Source organism: Cyprinodon tularosa, unplaced genomic scaffold, assembly GCF_016077235.1.
Source record: "Cyprinodon tularosa strain WSP-4 unplaced genomic scaffold, ASM1607723v1 ctg409, whole genome shotgun sequence".
In the NCBI taxonomy this organism is placed as follows: domain Eukaryota; kingdom Metazoa; phylum Chordata; class Actinopteri; order Cyprinodontiformes; family Cyprinodontidae; genus Cyprinodon; species Cyprinodon tularosa.
This window is the reverse complement of record NW_024039129.1, coordinates 700813-727720: the sequence shown is the minus strand read 5'-3', so window position 1 is coordinate 727720 and position 26908 is coordinate 700813. Positions and strand designations below refer to the sequence as shown.

Sequence of the window (26908 nt, the reverse complement as noted above, 5' to 3'; positions counted from 1 at the left end):
CAAAGCTTTTGCTGCGAGACATTTGTTAGAGGACAACTCAAGTACAAACAGGCTACAGTTGCTAATAAGACTTTTCCACTTCTTAAAGAAAGAATTTAAAAGGTGTGAAAGAAATTATCACTGTACTTACAAAAGTAGAGGATTTGAGATTGATGCAAGAAATGCAGCTTGTTAACAAGAAGAATTATGCAATTCAGAAAATCTAATTTACACCAAATCTATTTGCAAAAATTACAGATTGATGTATCAGAAGACAGGATCTATTATCTTAAATATGTTGAGCCATATTAATGGAGTTTTCCTTTAACTTGTCAATAACTTAGATAAAATGTTATTTCATGTGCTCATTTTTCACATGACTTACCTTTGACATTTGCCCGGAGCCCTCGGTATGGTTTCCATGAGTCCGGCAGAAGTGGAGTCACATTATGGGACGGTTCTGAATTATTTTCCCGCTCCTGTATGTTATCTTCCTCATAGGCTTCTGTCCCAGGTGATTTATTAAAACTCCTCATTTGGCCTTGAAAGAAACTGGAATAATCAAAACAAGAAATATTCTAAACTAGATATATATAAAAAAAAAAAAGCATTCAGACTGAGCTTCTGCTTGCTGGTCTTCAGTTACATCTATAAGGTTATAAAGAGGAGTTTGTGTTGGTGTAGATAAGTTTATACTGGGTTGTAACTGACCTCTTTTAAGGTATTTGCATAAATGTGATGGAGCAGTCACGGCTGACAGCATAGCTAATATTAACTCTTTAAAGGGAACACTTGAAGGTGACCTTCAAGCGTCTGCAAAGTATATTAAACACAGAAACACAGTCAACTTGCTTAACCTTTCATCAACTCCTATTGACTACATTAATAAATTTGGGGTCACATTGAAATGTCCTTATTTTTGAAGGGAAAGCACTCCCACTTCTTTTTCTACTCTGGTTAGAGCCTGTTTGTCCTGTCCTCTGAGGGGGGGAGTAGTACATACTGTTGTAGGAAAATCTTCAATTCCTTAGCAATTTCTCGCATGGAATAGCCTTCATTTCTAAGACTAAGAATAGACTGTCGAGTTTCAGATGAAAGTTTTCTTTTTCTGGCCATTTTGAGCATTTAATTGACCCCACAAATGTGATGCTCCAGAAACTCAATCTGCTCAAAGGAAGGTCAGTTTTGTAGCTTCTCTAACAAGCTAAACTGTTTTCAGATGTGTGAACATGATTGCAAGGGTTTTCTACTCATCAATTAACCTTCTGAGCCAATGAGCAAACACATTGTACCATTAGAACACTGGAGTGATAGTTGCTGGAAATGGCCTCTATACACCTATGTAGATATTGTACCAAAAACCAGACATTTTCAGCTACAATAGTCATTTACCACATTAGCAATGTATAGAGTGTATTTCTTTAAAGTTAAGACTAGTTTAAAGTTATCTTCATTGATAAGTACAGTGCTTTTCCTTCAAAAATAAGGACATTTCAATGTGACCCCAAACTTTTGAACAGTAGTATATATATATATATATATATATATATATATATATATATATATATATATATATATATATATATATATATATATATATATATATATATATATATATATATATATATATATATATATCTATGTATAATATAAATATATATAAAGCGTGACGTAAAATGGATGGACATTGACACGCTTATCCCTGCCTATCTACAGCAGTCTATGAGCGAGAGGTGGGATACGCCCCGGACAGGTCACCAGTCTATCGCAGGGCAACACAGAGACACACAACCATTCACGCACACAATCACACCTAAGGAGAATTAAGAGAAGTCAAATAATTTAACTGTCATGTTTTTGGACTGTGGGAGGAAGTCGGAGTACCCGGAGAGAACCCACGCATGAACAGGGAGAACATGCAAACTCCATGCAGAAAGACCTTCTTGCTGCAAGGCAGCTACCCACTGCGATTTATTTTTACTTTTCTGTATTTTCTCCTTTATTTTCAGCCATTTACTTTCAATACTACTCATTACCTTTTACAGTTCATTATTTGTTTTTGTATTAATCTGTAAATAATCAAAGCGTTGGGTTTTAATTATGTTTTGTCTTTAATATCAAACATTGTTTTTGTTTTGTTTTTCAAATTCACCCCCCTTTTTCCCCTAAAGATCCCATTAATAAAATCACACATTTATCAGCAGTCCTGTAATTATTTTAAACTTTAGGAAATCAAGGTTTAGCCTCTGCAACATGTGGAAGGTCAGGGTAATCATTTTCACACCCTTTGTCTTCTTCTAATGAGCTGTTACTCATTAATTATCCTGTTATTTCTTCCGTGTATGTTTTTAATTAACACTTATGTTATTTATAGAGCTTTGAAATCAGCTTGATGTGAGCATAAGCCACACCATCTCTCCCACATTTGTATATACAAATAAAGAGAGCTCTTATGAGGGTAAAACGGTTTCCATGGAAGCGGCACATAGAGACAAAGAGCTCGACGGAAATCTTTGGTGTTAGGTAGTTTTTCACCAGACGAATTTAATGTAAATCAAAGTAAATTACGAAGCACTTTTATTTTTTAACAAGTAAAAATTAAGATTTCTTTTTTAAACAAAAAGCACTAATCAAAATGTGCTTTATTTATGTTTAAGTTAAATACACACTGAACCTGTAATTTTTCTGGGAACAGAGGAATTCCAATGGAGGAGAATCAAAGCAAACTCTTCTATTGTCTTTTAACACAGATAAGTGTCATTTAAAACATTCAATAAAGTTTAGTTTTAGTCCCATCGTTAGACTCTCAGCACCCCTTGTGGTGACTAAAGGATATAGAAATGTTAACCTTTTAACCTTTAAATTTTACCCAAATGTTTCTTTTTCATTGCTCTAAATACCACTACAACATTTTCATTGCTTACTTAGAAGAATATAAATCGTATGAGTTGAAAAGGAGTAAAAGCATATATCACTTTTTTTTGGCTGTGCTCTTGTCACTATCGTACATTGCAGTTAAATGGAAATGGAACATCTGCAAAAAAGTTGTTTACATGGTGAAATATAAAAATAGGCATTGGCTTTAAAGGCAGCCCTGCAAAATCTCTGCCTACATATGGCTCCATAATCATCATCATCATCAAAAAACAGGGAACAGGCAGTAGATCAAACAACGTGTTGACAGTGTAATGAAAACCACCACTTCTTGAAACATTTCTGATTTATTGAAGGTGATAAGATTAAGTTAGATTGCAGCCCTTTGGTGCCTCAGCTGTTTGTTTGTTTCTTTACACTTATCTACTCTTAAAAAAGCAATTCACCTCAGTGAAAATCATTGCAATCCAAACTGAAGATAAATCACATGTGACAGTGTTTGTAAACTTAACCTTGGCTTCTTTCCCCAACTGTGAGCCCAGAAATCCAGAGCTGGAGAGTGAGGATGAAATCAAAGCACAGGGTGGCTTAAAAGGACACGGTGATGCATTTACACATTAATGCTTTTTTGTTGGACACAGCATAGATTATGTAGCTTGAGAAGTATCCTACTGCAAAAGCAGGAATACGTGAAACCATGATGAACCCTACATGGAAAAAGAACATAGAACCCAAAACCATGCATAGTGGAATAATCTACCAGATCTTTTCTTTTACAATCACCTTTGTCAGTTTTTTTTGTTTTTCTTTTAGCTTTTTTTCCTGTTCATGATATTGTTTCAATAATCTGTATCTGCAGTATAGCTTTGTTTCTCTACTTATATGTTAAAACATGTTTTGACCCGTACATCCAAGGTTTGAGAATGTGTCCTTTATTTGGCTTAATGAGATGTTTTTCTTTAACCTGTGTTTGCACAAACTGGTGAAAAAGACCAACAGCCCTTTGCTGAATCACTTCTGTGGTCCACAATCAATTCTCCCACTAGAATATTTGTCTGTGGTATTTCTCAGCTGCCCAAATATCTTGCAATTTTATAAACGATTGTTCAGTTACCTGTTTAACTACTTGTTTTTCGGTCAAGATGAGGCTAAAATGTTGATCAATTAGGATATAAACTTAGGTTACCATGCTCTGTAGTAACAAATATTTTTTATTATCTACTCAATAGCAGAGGTGTTGCCAGAAAATGTTAATTAGGGTGACCAGGCAATAACCAAGGTAAATGCTGAAAGCGGATTGACCCCAGTACCTCAGGGTTAATCTACACTGTTCCAAAATGACAATAAACAACCACTACATCCATATTTTCAACAAAAAAAAAAGACTAACAATACTTTCCTACATCCTTTGCTAACAAATATACATATATTTAAACATCCATGCTTTCTAATTTAAAGGTGTAGTTGAAAAGATTCTTTCAAGTTTGAGTTCTGGGGCGAACATCTTAATCATTGTCATTACTTACATACTTTTACCAATAATCAATCTGAATAAAAATAATATTTAAATCTACTAATATCTACATTAAATTGATTATTTATTATTGAAGTAGTTATTTATCTATGTTTTTTTAACTGCAGACTCCTAGATGACTTGCAAGGATGTAATTTTCTCTTTACCCCATAAGACAACATCTGGTTCCGAAAAAAGCATGAATTCTGTTTCTTTTTATTAGTATATTGATTTGCATAATTAACCACGTTGTTTTTGTTGTCAAGTAACTGTGAATATATGAAAAATTTTAATGTTAAATAAGTAAGAACATTCCACTTGAGAGTATTACTGCTACCACCATATGTATAGAGGGAAAAAAGGTAGGGTTGGCCACAAGGGTGGCCAATTATTGGCTAAGGGTGGCCATGGCCACTCCCCAGCCCCCATCTAGCTCCGCCCCTGCTCAAGAGGATGTATGTACTTGGGGGTTGCAAACCTCTAGTTGGTCACCAAGTGAAGAAAAACATGCCTTTACATTTTTTATCTCTACACAGGTGCTAAAGTTTGCATTAATACCTGATAACTGTGGAGTTATGCTTGATATATTCTTCATATTTTCAGGTGGGAATTAGTTCTAAAACCAACTGGGTTAATGCTGCGTCCGCGCCGAATGGTACTTAAGCATCAGTGATGTCTGGTTTTCATTACAGGGTCTGACCAGGAGAAGGTGCTTCTCTTTAGATCTTAATGTCCACAAATTATGACAGAAAGAATATTTTAGTACAAAGATTTATGTTTAAAAAAGGAATTGTAGGGGACCAGCCAGGGATCCATCAAGGAAAGTGGGGACATTTTGAATGGCTACTAGTGTACGTCTGTTGTGGAGAGTGCTTGATCTATTTCTTCCATCCTCTGCTGGGGTCACAGTATTACAGCTAATGACTTCAAATAGCTCAACAAGCTAATAAAGAAGCCTGGATTTGTTCTAGGAACTCCTCTGGAACCTCTGGAGAAGATTTCACAAAGAAAAATTATTCTAAAGTGAAGAAAATTATAGATAACAGTGAGCATCCTCTTCAGAAGATTTTTAAACAGCATGTCTTCGGTAAGAGGCCTCTCCAGGTCCAATGCAAGACAGACGGGCTACAGAAGATCCTTTCTGACTACAGCAATCAACACCTACAACAACTCGATAAAAAAAAAAAAAAACTATGAGTTACTGCAAAATTTTATTTCCCTTTGGGATTAATAAAGTGTTTTTGAATTAAATCATTTTTAAAGTCTTTTGAATCTGGTACTTGTGGAGATCCTCCCAATGAACTACCACAGCAGAAGGAATGCACAAGTATGTAGCTGCTGCTTTTGTACCGTCCAAAGCACACAGAGATAAATGTACTTTTAGTCACTAACTTTAAAATCTAAATATGAATGTTTTTTCATGTATTTCATAATATTCTTTAGATTTGCAAACTACAGATAAAGAAATTCATCACTGTTGATTTAAGGGAGGAACTAAAGGAATTATTCTTCCAACCATTTCAAATAATGTTAACATTCAGACCTTATAAACTGTCTCCCTTTAAAAGTTCAGTCTATATCCAAGGCTTGTATTCAGAATTTTAAAATATTAAACTATGTTTATAAATAACAGCAGATGGGTCGGTTTTATATAATTTTGCACAGTAATTATACTATAATTTGTGGCTTGGGATCAGTATCAGCTCCGTGTTACATTGAGGAAAGGTTTTGGCCTTTTCGTCCAATGACAGCTCAGCCAAAATCTAATGTAATGGCCGTAATGTTTCATTAATTCACCTGAACCTGTCGAAGAAGGTCAAATCTCTGGACACAATGGCAATATAATCTAGTGTGCCTTAACAATAAACACCACAAGGGTTTGCTTTGTTTTTTAAACAGAATAAAAGTTCACTGAAAAAAATAATTTTAATTTGTTTTTGGCATTTACTTAATCGTATTTAGTTACTTTAACACATTTGGTTCATGTTAGCAGGGTAGGAAATAAAACTATTGTGTTAAAATAACTAAATATGATTAAGTAAATGCCAAAAGCGGTTGCATTGTTTTTTTTCCAGTGTACGTTTCTTGGTAAGCCTTCTTTAATAAAATGGGCATATAATTGTGTGACTAAGTTGATCATGTAAAAGCAAAAGGGGAATGCATATACAGGCACACACATACATTAGCCTATAGATTAGAAGCAGGACAACACCGATTCCTGATAACGTATTTGAAGTATATTTCCTAATTTTATTTGGTTGTTTTTCCCATAAATATGATTCATTTTACTGGAAACAATTGGTAGAAACATTTTGCCCTAAGCGTTGATTTGAATTATTTCTCCTTAAGAGCATCACATCTTATCACCATCATTTTTTAGTTAAATTTGATAAAATATTAAATAACCTGATTTTATCCATGCAGTGGGTTTATTTCCACTCTGACCTACATACTCTGAATGCCCTAAGGTGGCAATCACACCGGCTGCTTAGATAAGACGATCTTTTTATTAAAGTTGTGAAAGGTATAATGATTTCCTGAGCTTGGCAACATAAGCCTCTTGCACTTTATAATGTAGTGCTTCCTCGAAGCAGGCCAGTTGCTATGATACAATCTTTTTTGGCTTCCCTCCAATTGCTCTTTTCCTTATAGAGTATAACAGGCCAGGAGCACTTCAAAAAGAGTAAGGAACTTGTTTCCCAGAAGGTTAAAATGGCTGATTTTGATTAGTTTGTGTAACATTAGCTATTTGAATGTAGTTAAAGCTACTGATTAATGAGGATAATAGAGAAAAAACATAATATCTTAGTGTACAACATTAAACTCTAAAGATTAATATGTGAAAAGCATCTCATGCAAGCCCAGCCTAACTAAAACCAGGCCTAAATTGAATTAACAAATAAGGTTAGGTTAGACCCATGGATAGGCTCAGGATTAGTAAACAAATAGAAATTACATTTAAAGGTACAGTAAATTAAGTTTCTATACTTGCCAAACTCTTTTAGGGTTACAGATGGTGCCACCCTCCAGAGGTCAGGGAAACGCTGACCAGGATCCAAACCTTTTGGGGGGGCTAGGCAAAATAAATATTATAAATATTTAGAAACATTAAACCGAAGCCAATAGTAACTTTTGTTTTACAAATGTAAGAAATAGAAAGCACAGATACTTGTGTGAAAATGTAATGAGTAGAAGTCAGAAGTAGGAAGAAAAATAAGCAATAGAGTAAAGTAAAGATACCTAAAAAGTGTACTTGAGTACAAAAACCAAGTTTTTGTACTTCATTACTACACCTCTGCAAAACATCAGTAGTATTCTTGCTCACTGCATGTACATCCTGTTGTGTGTGCCTCTACATCACTAGATCTCAGTACAGTAAATCACCTTTGAGTTGTGGAGGAACAGGGAAGGAATCATGGATCTGCAGCTGACAAATCTGTGTCAGCTGTATGATCTGATTAACATTCCCAATGTTGGCTACACAGCACATGATTGCAAGCAGCTCCAATAACAAAAGGGTTTCAGATGATGGTAGGGGGAACCTAATAAACAGGTAAATAAGTAGATATGATATCTTCATTGTCTGTGATGAGCTGTTTAGTAAGACTGGTTTCCAAAATGCAAAGTATAAAAAGCTTTATAAAGATAGCTGTGGTCGGCAAGTTTAGATTTCTCTTCTATTATATATTAATTTATCCTATTTCCTCACTATAAAAGTTTTCACTCAGTCTGTTTCACTTTCAAGGCCACACCATTGTCTGCGGGATGGTGTTTGTAGACCAGACATAGCTTCTTCCCATAACAAATCAGGTTCTTTCTCAAGGTTTATTCATAACATGTTACTGTTAACCAAAGTGTGTGTAATTTGTTTTGACTCTGACTACTTTTCCATTTTTGTAAGTAAGGGGGAATGAACGCTGCCTAGATCAGAACAGGGCAGAATGCTGTGCCATAAGGACTGTATGATCTTTGCAAAGATATGAATAAATGTGCCGACTGAGTGAAATCCATCGACCTCCTATTATTTAACTAGGATGAATAGTTTAATAATTTTTTCCCACTACAATAGCCAATGGGGTCAGTATACCCAGTTCTTTGGTCAAATTATGACTGTTAAGACGAGCTTGCACTAACTACTTAGCAGGTGTGTTACCAGAAACAAGTCCTAGAGTTTTACATGCAATAAAAGCTCAAAATGACCAGCTGTTTTGAATGTTATAGGTGCATCATATGTCATGCCACAAAAAGGAAGTAATAGCATGATATAGCTTAGCTTTTAAATAAAGAGATAAAGCTGTAAAAGTGAGGGTCCGCTGTGTCAACCTGTTGAATTAGCAGACTTTTTCCCATTACTTCAGTGTTTTTGTCTTACAGAAAATCAGCAAACACAAGATATACTATTTTTCTTTTTTTTTTTAGAAAACATGACATACATGCAGTGAAACTTCACATAAATGTTTCTGTGTTTAATTTTTTATGTTTGTACTATACCAAACACCTCATGCTTGCACTGATTTCCATTCAAACTCTATGGTCTGCAGTCCCCCAGAAGGAGGAGGAGCAGCTGTGCAATGCCTGAGTGCATGTCATGAATATTTGAATGTGCCACATGGCAGCTCAAAATGACAGTTAAAAAAAAAAAAAAAAGAAACTGTTAGGTTCTGCTGTTTGATCTGCACACAAAATCTGTCACAATTTTCTACAGACTATTTAGTTAAAAAATATCAGACTTCTTTCCTGGCAACAGAGACCCATCATTTGGGTAAAAGAAGCAACCCAGAAAGTTTTAGAGTGAGAGTTCGTCTTTAGAGAGCATTTCCAACCTTCATTTCACATCCTTCACTCTTCCCACTGTGCTTGATAATCTCCCATCCATGTCACATTTGTCACCCTGTCATTGCTGCCCTGCTTTTGATGGCTCCCCATCAGCACTCATCCATGCTTCACTGGGAAAGCAACCTGGTCACAAGCTTAGATAATGTACTGTCAATGCCCAGGGGGTTTATGGTTCTGTCTCCAGGCTGCTAATGTTTATGATTCATATGCCAAAAGGTTTTTTTTAAGCAAACATGACAGTTTTTGCATTTGTAATTGAATTCCAAAAAAAATAACAGCCGATGTCCTATAACTATATGTGACATAACAGATTAGACTAATAATAATGAAAAAGCAATTCCACTTTTGAACATCAAATTTCTTTTTACCTGAAGTGTTGAATCTTAATTTCAGCTTAAATTAGACGTAAACAGGACTAATCCCACAGAGAAACATCAATATTCCTGTTGTTAGAAACAAGGGGCTCTGCATGTTCCCTGTTTGGGAGGAGGTGAGTTGCTAGGCTAGATTTAGACCCTGAGCAGGGGGCTCTATGCTCTGTGGTGATAAGGCTGAAATCAAATAATACTTAGTTGAGTGATCCGTAATGCCTGGTAACCTTACCGGCATCTTTAATAAAGAGGTCTGCATTTGGCAGCAAACACCTGGGGCTTTTCAAAGATTATGATGGCAGATGTTTAATGACTGATATAAATCAGTAGCGAACCAGTGGATGAGCTTCTGCGCCTTAAATTCGACACTCCTCACTGCTTAACGAGACTTCAAAGCTTGATTCAAATACGCACCATCAGAAAGCCCATAAATGGATTAGCTGTCAGAGTCATTTACTAGAAAAAAAAGGGCGGCGAGTTTTTCCTAATCATGACTGGCTGCACACCTCATGGAGATATTAATAGCCCCTAAGTCATGTCACCACTAAGTCCCCTGTGCCTGCCTATAGGCTTTGTTTTCAAGCACATTCTTTCCATCTTTGTTTTCCTCTTAACTTATCTGCAGAGATATGAGACAGGACTCTTTTCCACTTTCTGATTTAAAGGAACAAAAACAGAAACTTTATTTTTACAGCAGGTCAGATAGTAGTAGCCTTCAGAAACTTTGATACATCTGATTTACCTTTGGAGTTGATAACCTAGATTTTAATTTAAATTGAGCTGAAGTAAAACCAACCTTTTAGATGTAGTTTGTTATATGAGCTTTTAGATTTTCATAAGCTTAGATATTTATTTTATTCTAATTATTTAGGTTATGACACTAATATTAGAGTAAGGTTGTTTTTTTTTAAATTAAATGTTCAGATGATGTACGTTTCTAATTAACCCAAAAGTCTATGGGTTGAACAGAAGAACACCTGTGGATCTATTTTAAGGCAACGCCTCAGATGTTTTGGCTCCTTGTGTGACATCATGGAAACATCCAATGAAATCAGCCAAGATGTAAGGAAGAGGACAGTAAACCTCCGATGGTTAGATTCATCCTTGGTCCAGAAAGCTGGAAGTTTTACCTTTGTTTGGTTTAGTAATGTATTAAGATCATATGAAGACAATTTAAACAACAATGTACGATAAATTAGTGTGTTTTGGTTTAAAATGCATAATTCAAAACCAAAAAAATATTCAAAAAGGCCTTGTTAAGATGCTGTTTAAAGAAATGATTACTCAGTGAAAGAAATAGTAGTGAAATGGGCTAAATGGACACACAGATGGGAGGAAGCAGTTCCTCCAAAAGAGGCAGTAACAGCCAGATAACAGCCTGACAGCCAGCAAAGGGACAAATATCTTCATTTTTGGATAAGGTGAGATAAAACCAAGGTTACAATGATTGTCCTCAATAACCATTGTTATGGGGGGAGATTGCCAGTTTGTAGAATAGCACTGAAAAGGTGTGTGAGCAAGATGAGATTCACACCTTAAACCTCAGTTTCCTCTGGATTCACGTTTTTCATTGTTTTTCTTATTGTTGAAAATGAGGCTTTGCCTGAATTGTTAACTTCTCAGTCCTCTTGTTTTCGTGTTAGAGCATTTCTTGAATTTTATCCTTCTAGTTTATATGTAAGAGTTATTTTCACTAGTATGCTTGGTTAGATTACCTCCCTGTACCTTTATAAAGCAGGAATAACAAAGAAATTCTCTGTAAAATTAACCAAAATCCTCCCCAACAGCAATGTCTTGGACAAGTTTTTCTCCTTTCGAACCAAGAGGTACGGAGCAGAACTACTTCCATGCAGTCTGTAGATTGGGGGGAAAATCTAAACTAAGGAGGTTCTCAGAGCGACCTAACTGGGTTTTCTCAGCTTGGGGGGAAAGACAAACAAAGGAGGTTCTCAGTGTGACTAAACTGGGTTTTCTCAGCATGGGGGAAATCCAGCGGTCTGGTGAATCGAAAACGGAAACTCTCTAGGGGAAGATAAGAGTGGTAAGTTCAAGGACCGTAGGGAATAGATCGAAGCAGATGAATGGTTCAGTTTAGACTCACATAAAGGGGTTCTAGGTTGATTCCTGGGTCCAGTTTGTGGGGAAATTGTCCAGAGAAGATTGTACTCATTGGAGGGCGGACAGGCACACTAATGGTGGGTCCAGAGGAGCAGCGGAGCAGACTGTCACAGAATTTCCTGAGGAGGGCTTGAACGGATCTGGTGGAGGTTTCCCCTTGCTCAGAGAGAGTCGAATATTTTCTTCCAAAGGGGTAGAAGGACCAGGCTTATCCAACGGATCAGGAGGGTAATCCTACCGGAGAACACAAAGGAGACAAAGGGTCGGAACTGTGGACTCGGGGAGACAAAAACTCAAAGATTAGACTCTGCTAAACTCAGAGGGGCTAGAGTACCCAATACCGGCAAACACTCTGGCGTCGAGGTGGTGACAGTCTGCAGCTCAAATACTCCTCTGGTGATGACCCAACGAGCCGCAGATGTGGGAGGAAAACCGGAAGCAGCCCTCCAGGCCAAAACGGGGAAGGGGCACCATCTAGTGGTGGAAGGAGAAGCTAAAAAGGAAAACACAAAACATTCCCCACAAACAGAACCCTAACACGCAGCTTTTGTTATTTTATTTTGGCATAAAGAGCCGCAGCCTGTAAACAGGGAAGCAAACGAAAGAAGCAGACAAGAAATAGTCCCAAAAATGTAATCAGAATCCTCAACATCTTTTAAAATATTTGCAAAACATTTTATTACAGCTGAATCTTTTTGTTTTGTTTTGTCTTCATTTTTTTGGAGCAACTCTTAGTACCACAGCTTGAAAATGACTCCAGATCTGTCGTTAGGTCAGGAACAAAAAAACCTTTGAAACTGAGATGAACAATGATACCCAAAAAATATAATCAATGTGAAACAAAATGAAGACCATTTACCCAAAGCAAGTTTTATAAAAATGTCTTAATTTTGAAGAAAGTTGATGTAAGTAAATTTCTCCACTGTGAGATCAATAAAGTCAATCAACCAATCAATAATTCTTCAAAAAGAAATGTTTTTTAAAGTCTGGAAGAAAACTTGATTGCTTCAGAAGATATTGGAAAATCTGTTTAACCAATCGTAATCAGAGCTTCTGTTTATTCTTTATTTTTCTTTCATCTCCAAAAATAAAAGCAGAAAAAGACACACATTTTGTATGCTTTTTTTTTTTTTACTCTAGAGGCTCTAAAGAGCGCCGACTGGTGAAAGTCGCTATTTTAGTTCTCATTTTAGAGAAATTAAAACCATTTTTGGGGAACAGATATGTGTTTTTTTTTTTCTTTCATTGATACATAACATCTTATTGCTTTCTGAATACATACAACCAGAATAAATGCTGTCTGAAACTGTTGGATTCTGTCTCACAGGGCTTTTAGATATTGGTAATATCAATAAACTAAAATGGATAAACCAGTCCTAGATTGTTTTTTTTCCCCAGCTTTTATTGTCATTACACTGTCACAAGTACAGAGCGATGAAATTAACTCCCTTTATTTAACGTAACCCTTGGGCAGCAGTGGGCTGCCATTGTGCGGGGCCCAGGGAGCAGTGTGGCATTGAGGGTATTTGCTAAGAGGAACCCAGAATGGCAGTCTGTGGGAGTGGGGCTTGAACTCAGAACCTAAGGATTCCAAACACAAGGCCCTAAACACTAGGCCGCCACTCCACTAGTTACCATTGTACATAACAACCTTTGCAGCAGCAGTCCAGTCTTAACCTGCTGTGCTGCTCCTGATCCTAAAACCTCCAACAACAATGGCTGACACCATGGGCGTAGGTTTGCATAGGGACCATAGGGACATGTCCCTACCAAAATTTTTAACCAACCTAATTGTCCCTACCAATAATTGGATTTGAGCAACATGTTTATAATTTACAGCAGTAGTTATAGCAGCAGTGGCTTCTTTTCCTCTCGCAGTTCCTCTGCCTGGTCTCTCCTGTCCCTTTCACGTAGCAGCGCATGGAACTGTGCTGCGCTGTTTAACTCCACTCTCATTGGTTGTTCTGCCTTAGGTCCCGCCTTCTCTCTCCTTGATAGGCTGTTTTCTAGTCCGTCTGTGCTTGGAGCACAAAATTGAAAATGTATTCACACTAGAATGCCGCGGTTACTGCAATTAATATTGGGCTGCAAAACTAGTCCCAATAAAAAAAAGGAATATCATGTGCACTAAAAAACAAAAACCTTTTTTTTTTCTTTTTTAAAACGAAATATTCTGAGTCAGCCAGGAGTTCTGCTCAGTGTTGTGTATGCAATATAGGAAAATGATAAAAGGTTGTGTTACATTTAATCCTTGCACTTATACATTATATGATTATAGGAAACACAGATATCCAGTAATAATGATGCAGGGCAGCTTGTAGGTGAAGCAGCTGGCCCTTCAGCGCTTCAGGTGATGTCTAAATAAACCAGGTGATACTAAAGTATTTCCTCTTGATGAGTTCTGGATGAAGAATATTGACAGACAAAAACATTTTTTTTATCTTACCAGTATATATTATATATATATGTTGTATTTTTAAAATTTTGGTATAATTACTGATCTAAGTGGGTTGCTCTGTCGGAGAAAGGCATATTTTACATTTTTATTATGTTTTAGAGTCTCTATTCTCCAGTTAATGATGAATCACTCACTAAATTAGTTGACGATTATTGAAATAATCAATTAATACGATTACTTTTTTCAGTCCCAGATAAAATACATGAAATGGGCTACACAGAGTAACTACAGCCCAGATGTTCCACTTTTATAGTGAAGTTAATATTTTAATGAATGTATTATTTTGCTTGATACAGAGAGAGCATAGTAGGTAAAAATATAAGAGTGGGGTTTAACTCTGCACAATTCTATATCTTCAGAAGAAAATACTGTATTTACCTTCTCTCTTAGTCGTTCAAATGAAACCATTTTCAAAGTGGACAACAGTCCTAATTCCACATTGATCAGAGCCGGTGATACTTCAAACATTAATAAACAGCATCTAATGAGTGTAGTGCTTATACAATTTTTATTAATGTAGCAAAATTATGCTTTTCGGTTTTAACAATGAATACCTCTTATCAGTACGGATCCTCACACCGTGCATAAAAAAGGACATGCATATTAGGGTTGTCAAAAGTATTGATACTCAAAAAAGTAGCGATACTGAAACGTTGTATCCGGATACAATACTCATTTTCAAAAGTATCGATACAGCCATCTAAAGTGCAGAATAGTGGAAAATGCACTTTCTGAACACTGTGTGATTGAATAATTCTGTGCATTTTTCAGTTTCAGACTTTTTTTGTAACAGGTGCAGCTGCTGAGAATTATTTTTGTTTAACTGGTTTGGCCAGTGTCATTGTTATGTCTGCAAAACATAGCCAAGGAAGGAACACTTAATTTTAATTTTGTAAGTTTTTTTTATCAAGCTTGCTTAATATTGTGCACAGCATACAACCTCAAAATATTATACTTATTGTTTTTTTTTTTTTTTTTCTTGTATTTTTTTTAGTAATGAAAATATTTCTGTTGAATTTTAGAGTCTTTGTTTTTATTCTTGTGGTATCGAAAAGGATATCGAGTATTGAATATTTTACTTAGTATCGGTATCGAGTTGAAAAGTTTAGTATCATGACAACACTAATGCATATTGCATAGCACCAATGACAACCGACTGATAGTGTCCCTACCAAAGTTCAAATCAAACCTACGCCCTTGGCTGACACCATCCAATCAAATGACTCTTTTTGATGACACTTTGATGTTTGTTTAGAAAAAAAACACTTACAGAAAGAAAACAGACTTTTGTTTCCTGCTGTTTGCATTTTTAACTTGTTTGATGAAAAGTATTCACCATTAGATTTGTGTGACGATCATCTACGAGATGAAAATAATAAACAGGTTATTACCAAGTGGGCCAAGCGATAAAATAAACCCTCTCTGATGGGATCGCGTTACTCTGTAAAAACATCGGCCTGTAAGTCATTTAATGACAGAGCTGCCTTAGATCCAATTTCAGGTCAAAGTCGTGGGGCTGAATGCTAAGAAAGCCAAAGATACAGGCAGAAAGAAGTGATGGTGTGCAGTGAGAGGAGTTAGAGAGTGGACGGCGAAGCTATTTTAGGGATGATGTGCCTGGAATGACAACTGTTGTGCCTCTCACCCCCCCCCCTTGCTCATTCCCTACCTCTCTCGACCAAATCCCAGTCTCTCTCTCTCTTCCTCTCTTAAACCCGGACCCTTCATCAAGCAGAACTTTTCCAACCACAGACTCTCCTTTTCATCCCTCTGTGCGTCTCATGATAAAAATAGAAGACTATTAGCCTTTTCCAAATGAGCTGCAACACATTTGCCACCACCCCCCCAAACAGGAGGCTGACCAGTATATAAAGTCCAGGAGGATTTGGCTTCTCAGAAGAGCTTGACAATAAGTCTTAAAGAAAAAAAGGGAGAAATACACATTGAAGAAGATAATCAAGCTAAAAAAGTATAGCAGTGTGATTTATTTATTTAATCAAGGCCTCCTAGAGCTGCTTCAGGAGGAATCCGCTTCTCTCCGCCTCCCTCTTCCCCCCTTCTACTCTCCTCCTCTGCCTTATCCAGCACTTGCAACCATCCATGAGTGTGACCAACTCCTCCGCCTATCGATCGGAGTGCAGTTTCCACCAGACCTCGTCCTCAACCTCGTCCTCTTGCAACCCATACATGGAGAAGAGCCGGGGGCTGTTCACTGAGGACTTTGACTCCTTCATGAGGCCTGGAAGCGACTCCTTGGGATTTTCCAGTAAGTTGGAGAGGGACTTTATGCTTTTGGAGCTCGTTTTGTAAACAAGAACGTATCATGTTATGGATAGAGTCAAATTTGATCTATGTTTTCTCCTTGAAACCATTTCGATTCAGTGTGGTGTTTTTCCAAGCAGGTAATTAAATGTTACAGGTGGCAGAGTCTCTATGGCTTGATGTGAAGGAACAAAAGCTGTAGCCATGCCGCACCTGATGCACACAAAACAGGTGCAAATGAAGACAAGATGTTTTTATCAGAAAACTTTTTCATTCCAAGTTCTTTTTTCTGCATTTCTATGACTAAAACAGAAAGTAATTAAATGAGACGTTTAACTATGAAGTGTGCAATGTTTAGTCATGCTCCAGCTGGTGCAAACTAGTTGGTTGATGATTACAAGTGTCAGTATTTAACATGGGGTACTTTAAATAAGCCCACAGCTAGTGTCCTCTATAGGTCCAAGGTCACACAGTAAGGTTGTCTGAAACTCTGCACCGATGAATTCACCCACATAATGATATACGGTCTCTTGAAAAAGTGTTTACACCCCTTGCACTAGAAAAAAGATTTGGTTTTGTGTGACAGATTAACACAAGGTAGTGCATCAATGTGACATGGATAAAAAAGGGTGAATGTTTTTTTATGTTTTAGATATAAAATCTGAACATGTATGTGGAGTTAACCCTGATTAAACTAGAGTGATTCGCTTTTTTGACTTCAAAAGCCATACTAACCAAAGTAAAAACAAAACATAGTAAAGAAAATATGCTGGTGAAGATTCTCAGTCATCCAGGTCATAGTCATTCCAAAAAAAGAAAATTCAAAACAATCTACTAGACTCCTACAGAAGAGCGACAATCGTCGGGACTCTGCGATACATCTACACCTTATGGACAAAGGACATTCTTTTGAGGACCAGAATATTCGCATTTTGTAAAAAGAAAATAGGTGGTTTGAGAGCGGCGTGAAGGAAGCCATCTATGATAAGAAAGAAAAACCAACCTTAAACAGAGGGGGTGGAGTCAGGTTTCAGCTGTCAAAAACCTACAATGCAGCAATTGAGTTAATCCCTTCCTGCTATCATCGCAGCCCCAGCCTCTGTACAGGAGAGCAGAGGACCTCTCCTATTCAGCAAGGCCAACAATTCCCTTTAACGACCCCCCTTTCCGAAATTTAGACGGCTATGGGGCATTGCAAGCTAACAAAAGAAGCCAAACGACCCCCAATCCAAAGGGGTGGAACCCTTCGTCCTTTTCAATTTGCATGTTTTCAATACAAACACAAGGCTATGTTGGGCTACTGTATAAAGCCTCGAACTCAACATTATTCCTGACTTTTTCAATTGAAAACGCTTCTTGGATGCAAAGCGAAACGTCTCTAAACTTGATAAAGTCCAGTGGATTGTTTTCAATTTTCTTTTTTTGGAAGAGTAAAGACAAACACAGCAGACAGGTCAGTGATCAATTTATAGTCAAGTTCAAAGCAGGACATTTTTAAAATATATTCAGACGACAATTTTAAAAATGGACAGACCATGGCAGAACCTCAACCCTACCAAAATCCACCTAAACCAACAAGTTTGGCAAGGAGAGCATCATTTAAAGCAGCAGCCAAAAGATCCAAAATGAATCTGGAGCTGTAGAGATCCACTAATCATATAGAGGAATTGTTCAACAAACTAAACAGTCTGTAAATCTAGGGGAGAACTAGAGAAATACTGAAAAGTGGAAAGGAGAAAGCTTTAAGAAGTAATGTTCCAAACAATCCATTTGGAGGATTTTCTCTAAGTGTAGAAAGCTCAAGAAAAACAACAACAATAGTAATCATCTTGAGTACATTTGGTGATGGCAGCATTATGCTTTATGCTCTAGGTAGAGATAGGACCGCTTCTCACACTTAATGTGAGACTTAATGCAGCCAAATGCAGGTCTGAGCTAACCAAAAACCTGTCAAAGGATGTAAAGGAATTCAGCCTGGGGTGGAGGTTTACCCTTTATAAGGCGGAAGAACCTAATCATACAGCCAGAGTTATAAATAAATCATTAAAGGACATTTATAGGTCCAGACTGAGCCAAGTCTAGAAATAATCTTCAAAATTGATCATAACACTGGCTTTCCATTTATTCTGACTGACTTTGAGCTATTATGCAAGGAATGGGAAATAATGAAGGAGCAAAGCAGGGAGAGACGACACCCCTCCCCCCCCAACCCCCCCAACCACCATCACTAAAATAAGAATTGTACCTAAAGAAGTGGATTGTTTTATGTATTGACTCAGGGGTTGAACACCAAAGCACATCATGCTTTTCAGATTTCAATTTACACAATATATGTGAAAAAAAACACGTAATTGTCAATAAATTTCAGAATGATGTCCTTTTTTTGTGCTGAACTCTAACATGAAATCTGAATAAAATACCTAAACGATTTCATTAGCTAAATTTACAAAGCGCTGTACGTGTCTGAAAGCAGGGATTCTGGACGTGCTCCCGGCTGTGTGACTTCACACACTGAGTATCTGGGATGACGCCTGTATAAGAAATGAGCAAATGGTTGCTGGGTGATCAGTGACTACACACATACACCTACAGGCAGAGTTATAATGATGTCACTTACTGAAATTAACTTCCACATGTTAAGTCAGAGTACGCACACTGACATGGACGCATGAAACACAGTCATATGACTTCAGTGAAAGCTGGGGACACATTTGGTGGTTCCTTCAACCCATTTTTTGTTTTATTGTTTTCATAAGGTTTTCTAAAGCTTCATGCTGCAACGTCTATAATGATAAATCCTTAAACTAGGGTATGAAGATCCCTTCAGCTCTACAGATTTGTTTTTCGCTCTTAGACACATTGTATTTTTATAGATTTGGTAAAGAGATTCTTTTTAACAGAAAAAGAAAGTCAGTATGCAGGTAAAAGCCTTTTTCCACCCTGACTGGTCAATATCCCAAAGATGAGCCATTGTTGCACCTTGCTGTGGTGGTTGTATGTATAGACGTAATATTGAGACCTTGAATCAGCAGCTGATAGCGTCTTCTATGCGCAGCTAAACTTCCCAGCAGATCTTTTATTATTCATTTGATTGACTCTACTTTATTTTACACATCACACCTAGTAGTAACTTTCCCATATGAACCATATTGGGCAGTTATCTCTGAGTTGCAATCTGAAAATGTTGTTTTTTTTTTTGTTTTTTTTACTTTTTTTTTTTTTTTTTGCATATGTAGTTGATAGGAAGGTGCATTTAATAATGACTGCTAGGATTACTGATTTCCTGCATTTTTTTGATTAGATCAGCTATTCTCAACCTTAGGGTCCCTAGGTTGAGAATAACTAGACCTTAACTAGGCTTCACCTATCTCTCTCCCTCTCTCTAATCTGTCAGGAAGAGCAGCAGCTGCACGAAGCGTTCGCGGAAAGTCTGAAATAACAGAACTTAGACTGGAATATTTGGCTACTTAAACTATAAGGGTCATTAGTTCTATATTAAATTACATAATTTCAAACAGAGATTGGTTTACTGCATGAAAGATTCTGGTCAGCGAAGCACCGTGGTGGTGGAGTGGGTGAAAAAGCTCCATTGGGGAGCTGTGTATCTGGAGCTGGAGCTATGCATTGCTAAAAAATTGTTAATTTCGTTAAAACCCAACCTCTGCAGAGCAGACTTTTTGCCACACTGTCATAAAATGAGATTAGATCATGAAGCCCTTCTTGTTTAATGGTATTCTTCTCAGGTTGCTTTCTAATGGGTACACAGACGCTGTGTGGAGGGTCACGGAAGCCCCAAATTATGTAACTTTACCGTGCAGACCTCACGGCCACGCCAAGCATAAACCAAGCTGGACTAATGATACCTCAGTTGACAATTGAACTTTAACAGTCAAAGCTAGCTCTAAACAAATTGGCATTTAACGTTGAAGCTTTCAGCACTTTTACACTCCTTTGGGAGTTTGTTCCAGATAAGTGGAGCATAGGAACTAAATTCTGCTTCTCCATCTTTGGTTCTAGTTCTGGGATGTAGACAATAGGCCTGAACAAAAAGACCTAGACCTAGAACTAGAACTAGAGGACCCAGATGAAGAGACAGAGAGATGATTTCTTGAAAGGTTAATGAAGATGCTGATCGTACAGAAGCAAATAATCCACAAACAACAGGAACTCAGGAAATAAAAACAAAGAGACACTCAGGGAAACTAAAAAAAAGGAATAAATTCACGAAGATAATGAATCCAGCAATGAGGAACAGCACAGGTGGCGTATATACATATGGAAGAAAGAACAAAGGATGGGCTAATCAGCTGAAAGGGAGCAGGTGTGGGTAGAAGCGACTAGAAGGGAAGTTATGGGAAAGAAGACTGCCACAAGGGGGCAACAGAGAGTAACTCAGAAAATACAACACCGCCTAAATATAACTAGAAAAAAATTAGAATGACACAAAATGGACAAGAAACCAATGACCAAGAAAAGACAGAAGGACATAAGTCAAAGTGTAACTGAAAACTCCAAAAGAAACTTAAACAGAAGTCTATAAAGAGCAGAATCATGAAAGAACTGCAGTAAAAGACATTATCTCAATGATGTGACTCGTAGGTTCTTATATCCTGTAGATCACTTTCTGCAGCCTTGGCCACCCTCTTTTTTCCTCAAGTTGTCCACTTTTCTTAAGTTTGATGTTTTGTTTATTTATCTAAAAAAGTTAAAGGAAAAAGTTAACGGTGCTGTCTGGGAGCTTATGCTGAGGCACACAAATATACAGATATTTGAGCTATTTTATCAGTTTATTAAACAAAGAGAGATGCACTGATCAATGCTTTTTGTAATTATCGGTTCATCTAGTACAATGTGTAAAAAAAAATCGGAATTATTTCTTTTTTTACAACAGTATAAAAATAATACCTAAAATAAGGGATACATAAAATGTTTTGAAGTAGATGTATTTAATAAAAGCGCAAAAACATTAATAAATAATTGTAAAACTTCATTGAGGCACAGCTGTGTTTTTATAGACAAACATCCCTGTCTTTTCCATGCCCTCTGTTCAGATCACCACAAACAATTTCTATAGTTTTAGGATCTGAGGATTGTAATATAGAAAAACGTCTGATTTCGAATCCAGCGAATAAATTCTGTGTTTGAAATCTACTAGCATAAACGAGTCATGCGCCTTGATAGGATTTGGGCCTTTGGGTGAGAAAAAAGCCCATAGCATCACATTTCCACCACCATACTTAAAAGTGGGGAGAAGGTCTCTTTCCTCATATAATGATTCAATTCATGCCCCATACTGGCATGTAGATGGTCACAGATTGTTTACATTCATGCTAGGTGCAAAAGTCCAGGACAGAATGCAAGCAAATGTCTACTGGCACAACATGTTCATCCAGGAGGGGCGAATCCATGACTCTATGCTATCAGTGGGGCTTCCTTAGATAGGGACCTCAAAACCAGTCTGATGCTATCACTCATTTGAAATGACTCTATAAATGAAGGTGAGATAATATATGTTGTATATAAATAACCTGAATTAAATAAAATTGAATTGGAATTAAACTAAACTGTTTACTGCTATGGAAAGACTGTGCTGCACTTCTTACCACACAGTCATCTCACCTTAGCGGTGACGTGATAAATATTGTTAGACTAGCAGCGTGGCCTGAAGCCAAGAGGTTTCCAAGTCAAAAAGCCATTACTGAAAAAACTTCACATTTAGAAAAGCGGTTAGATTTAGTTACATGTTTGTAATAAAGGAATTATTAGTGGTTCAACTAATTATGCCATTGCTGTTTATGTTAAAAAAGGAAACATTTAATAACATGGATTTAATTAACAATGTTATAACGTGTTTCTTTTGTAATCAAACACATTTTATGATTGGTTTTAGGTGGAGGTGGAAATATCAAAACTCTTGATGATTCGTACCAGTTCACAGTCGACGTGCAAGACTTCTCCCCAGAGGATGTCATCGTAACAACGTCCAACAACCAGATAGAAGTCCGTGCAGAAAAGGTGAACGGTGGTTTGGGACTACAGCACGAGAGACGGAAGATCCTCAAACAGAATCCTTCATTCTCTCCTCTCTCTTTCTGCAGTTGGCCCAGGATGGTTCAGTGATGAACACTTTCACCCACAAGTGCCAACTTCCTGAGGATGTAGACCCCACCTCGGTGACATCATCCCTGGGCCCTGAGGGCACCTTGACAGTCCGGGCGCGCAGACAGCCGGCCAAACACGAGCTCGTACAGACCTTTCGCACCGAAATCAAAATCTAGAGATGGACCCACTTCCTCAGCATAAACCCATCACTTTTTGTGTTTTTAAGCTTTTTTTTAAGCTTCCCTAATGAAGCTTTATCTAAGTCCCACGATGGATGAGGATATGATCTGTCCTACATAGTCATACCAGTTAAATAACATGTTTAGATACAATGGTCCTTGTATTACTCTTTTCATTGCATAATATTTGCCTTTTGTTCCGATTGCAGAGGAAGACATGATTCCATGAAAATAAACCCTGTCGCAGACACAATTTAATCCTCGGATAAACCAGGCTGCCATGGATGTGTTAGGGCACGTCCAAACACTGTGCTATAAGGAAGCTGCAGCTTTTACTCACTACATTAACAACACATCTACAGTCCAGCTGCAGAGGGAAACTCATGGTTATTTCAGCAACTAGTTCTCTGACCTCTTGGGGGTCCTTATTGAGCATTAGGAAAGGATTCATTCCTGGATAAGTTGACCTTTAAATTTAAACAACCAAAAAATAAAGAAAGTGATGCTATAACAAAAAAAATAAAATAAAGAAGAAAATCATCCTCACTCAGAAGAATATTGTGAATTCCACAGCTTTAATCCCAATAAAAATGCTCTATCTATCGATGCACTTTAAAATTCTTCAAGGATGTGACCGAACTTGATGTTTGATAAAGCAGAATTAATTTATTTTGTTCTGACCCATGCAACAAACATCCTCAGTACACCAGCATAAAAGGCAAGGTAAAGATTGCGACAGCAGCTCAGCTTTTAAATCAATCCCTCTATTTCCTAATCTGTTTTTATCATCAGTACTAATTTATTGTATTTAATTCTATGATTAAACTTGCATTAAACATGACTGCAATAAATTTTTTTCTTTGACGCTTTCTTACAAAACACCTCTAATAGGGTTTTTTTTTTCTTCAGACTCCAAAGAAAATAATCTTACCCAGTTTTTACTTCATGTTCTCTTTATGAGCAGCAAGGAATAACAAGCAGCATTTAACATAAATAATGATCCTTTTTGGACATTTGAGGATATATTTATCAATATATAGTAATTTAAACTCATGAATTTAAATCAGGATGCAGACAGTGGATGCTTATTATCAACAGCACATGATCCACTGTTGGTCACAAAACCTTAAAACAAAAACTGTGTATGAACATTGAGCATCACTACGTCAGTTCAGTTCTTTGGACTGTCGGAGCAAAACCAAAGCATCTGAATGATGTGGAAATGGTACTTAAAAGGCCAGATATTTTCTAATTCAATGCCAAGCTGAGAAATCAATAAATTCTCATTACATATAAGGGGCTTCTTTTCAGCTTTTGTGAACATTTTATATTTAGTGCTGTTCTCAGCTTTGTGACAAACGTGAAAAAACTATTCAAGGTTAAAGTTTCAAAAAGAAACTTGTTGTATAGCACACTCCACACGTTTCCACCTACAATTGATTTGTGTAAAGAACCCTTCAAATAAACATATGTTTTTGTAAAGTAGCATAATCTAACACAGACTAATTGGGAAAAATATGGCCACTAGTTTATATGTGTTTATAAAGTTTGGTTAGGAGCACAGCTATACATGTTAAATTGATCAGTGTCAGTCAACCTTAACGAAGAATGCTTGGCTCACTTTTCCCATGAGGTATAAAAATTATGCAACACAAAGGCCAATTTCATTCACAGTCTTCAGAAAGGGCAATAAAAGAGAAGATAACAAGTAAGTTACTCTGAAGTGCTGCAAGAACAAATACTTCTGTCTAATTTTGTCGACATCAAAATACAAGCAATGTTTATTTAAGTATGATAAACAAGCTTGAGCAAAGACCATTGAACAGGCAGGTGAATGGAAAGGGGGAAAGGTATTTCTTCTAAGTTAACACTGAAAGAAAAGAAGAAATAATTCTATGGCTTTTTTTACTCTTCTTTACCAGATAATTAATTCATTTTTTTTGTTTGTTTGTTTTATCCTGCATGTATCGGTGCATTTCTCTGCGTTGGGTTAACCATTTATCTCTTGTTTTGGCACCTTGACATTAATTTGAGAAGATTAGCTTTTAATAAATGATTAAATAGATATAAATATATGTATACGGTGTTGCAAAAGTGTCAATCAACTAAATTTGCCTAGATTTGTTCCCTCAAGATTCTAATTTTTTTGTAGCTCAGCCCTAATATTAGCCTTTGTGTGATGTCATTATCATTTATATTTGTTGTAATTTTGCTGCCTGATTCCTAATGACAAAACATATGAAAAAATGGTTTTTAAAGTCAGCTCTGTGCAAAAGAAAAGGCCTGACACAAACAATGAGGTGTGAGTCATCATTCATTACTACATGGGTTTTGAAAAATAAGTATCTTTATTAAATTGCTTTCTATTGTTTGTAGTATTTTCAATATTCTTAGCTGGAGAACGTATGCATTTGTGACAGCCCGCTGCTAACAAATTTCCTGCAAAAAATTGTAATTTGATTAGTTTGTTATTTGTGGATTAAAAGGTGCATCAACTCTTAGATTTAACAGGCTTTTTGATTCATTTGATTGATTCGTATGGCTTTTTAAAAGCAGGGCCATTTCATTTGTGTGCACATTTGTGGGTTCACAGCTTTATAATGTAATAAAACACAGGATTTATGTACAAGGACTTCGCCAACAATCATTTCGAACGTTTAAAACCGGGTATTTTGAGCCATCTGGTGGTGATTGTTCGCCTAACAGGCGCTCCTACTGCGCATGCTCGCCGGGCGCATCCGGCTGGTCCCTATCAATCGATCAGAGAGAGGAAGATGGGAAGAAGGGCTCCTCAACTAAACGTGTGGACCTGGGGAGGAACGTTGGTCGTTTGGTGCATGGCGCGTGTTTTGAAGCTGCTCTGCTTGTGGAGAAATGTCCTGGGCCGTGAGTAGTGAGGAAACAGGAAGCGATTCTTGTGGGATGGAAGAGGGAAATAGTGACAATGAAGGTTGGAAGATAGCAGCATCAAAAAATGAGAAAAAGCGGAAAAAACAGAGATCAGTTAAAGGGGAATCTAGTTCAGAACAATCCAGTGATGATCAATCCATACATTCCACAGCACAACAAAATGAATTCAAAGTCATATTCAAAGTCGTTAATCAGGCAGACTCTTTTACAAACTGGAATCCGGTTCACTTAACAAAAACCATCAATAAACTTGTTGGAGAAGTCAGAGGTGCCAGAATTCTGTACAGTGGAGACCTGCTAATTAACTGCAGAGACAGCGCCCAGCAAGGCAAAGCAATACGTATTAACAAAATTGACGGGATAAGAGTTCAGTGCAGCCTAATGGAGAACAAAAAGATCAGCAGGGAGTCATTGAGGAGTTCCTCTAGAAAATTTCTGAAAAGAGATTCTGGAAAACATAAGCGGTGCAAAAGTAAAAGAAGTAAACGTTAAAACAACAAGAAACGGAGAAAATCTGCAGTTTATTGTACTAATTAAATTTCGAGAAGAGCAATATACAAGAAAGTATTCATCGGTTCAGTCAACCATTAAAAAATGCTTCCACTCCCATGAGGTTTAAAATTATCAAAAATTTCACACAGTCTGCAGAAGGCATAAAAGAGGAAACAAGTAAGTATTGAAGTGTGCAGAGAACAATATTGGTCTAAATTGTAAGAACTCAAAATAAAGCATGTTTATTGTAGTTGAAACAACGCTTGGGCAAGCTGCGGCTGTGAAGAAGAAAGAGGTATCTAAGTAAATAAAAAAAGAATAATTTTGTAGCTTCTTGGAATAACTTATTTTTTGTTAGTTTGTCTGCATGAAAGGTGCCATCTCTCTGATAAACCATAACTCAGTTTCAACACAGAGGAATTTTAATAAATGATAAATAGATAAAAATATGATTTTGAAGAATCACTAAATAGTTGTTTAAAAAGACAATTTTTTGTAGCTCCTTATTCTTTAGTGTGTGTCATTATCATTAATTTGTCTGTCAGGCACTGACAAAAAAAACATATGAAAAAATAAAAAGTATTAAATGAAGGCCCTGCAAAAAAATCTAGGGTAGTTCAATTATAACTACATGGTTTGAAGAATAGATTTGATAAATTGCTTTCAATTGGTAGTATCAATACTGCTGAGGAACGATGACCAGAGTAATGCTAACAATTATACTGGCAAAATTGTAATTTGTTAATTTAGTATTTGTGGATTTAAAGGTTAACGTTAGATTTAACATTTTTTATTATTTTATTTTCTTCTTTTT

The 26908-nt window shown here is 36.8% G+C and overlaps 2 protein-coding genes across 2 annotated transcripts in view; one reads left to right on the top strand and one right to left on the bottom strand.

Annotated features, from left to right (window-relative positions):
• The window catches only part of clcnk (chloride channel K), a 45407-nt gene extending 35596 nt beyond the window's left edge, over positions 1 to 9811 (bottom strand). The window contains exons 1-2 of the mRNA XM_038298536.1: positions 9806 to 9811; positions 365 to 557 (exon numbers count right to left, since the gene is read on the bottom strand). Coding sequence (XP_038154464.1) covers positions 365 to 557; positions 9806 to 9811 — 199 coding nt within the window. The remainder of the gene's footprint in view (positions 1 to 364; positions 558 to 9805) is intronic.
• Positions 9812 to 15905: 6094 nt separating this feature from the next.
• hspb7 (heat shock protein family, member 7 (cardiovascular)) lies at positions 15906 to 23543 on the top strand. The gene is made up of 3 exons (XM_038298496.1): positions 15906 to 16415; positions 22302 to 22426; positions 22510 to 23543. Exons 1-3 carry the CDS (start codon positions 16250 to 16252, stop codon positions 22687 to 22689), a joined length of 471 nt encoding a protein of 156 aa, XP_038154424.1. The 5' UTR covers positions 15906 to 16249; the 3' UTR covers positions 22690 to 23543.
• The last annotated feature ends 3365 nt before the right edge of the window (positions 23544 to 26908 follow it).

Bases quoted from the DNA above. Each gene is read 5' to 3' on its own strand.
- hspb7 (XM_038298496.1), top strand. From the start codon at position 16,250: ATGAGTGTGACCAACTCCTCCGCCTATCGATCGGAGTGCAGTTTCCAC. The intron at 16,416-22,301 runs GTAAGTTGGAGA...GATTGGTTTTAG, and splicing joins CGACTCCTTGGGATTTTCCA to GTGGAGGTGGAAATATCAAA. The intron at 22,427-22,509 runs GTGAACGGTGGT...CTCTTTCTGCAG, and splicing joins TAGAAGTCCGTGCAGAAAAG to TTGGCCCAGGATGGTTCAGT.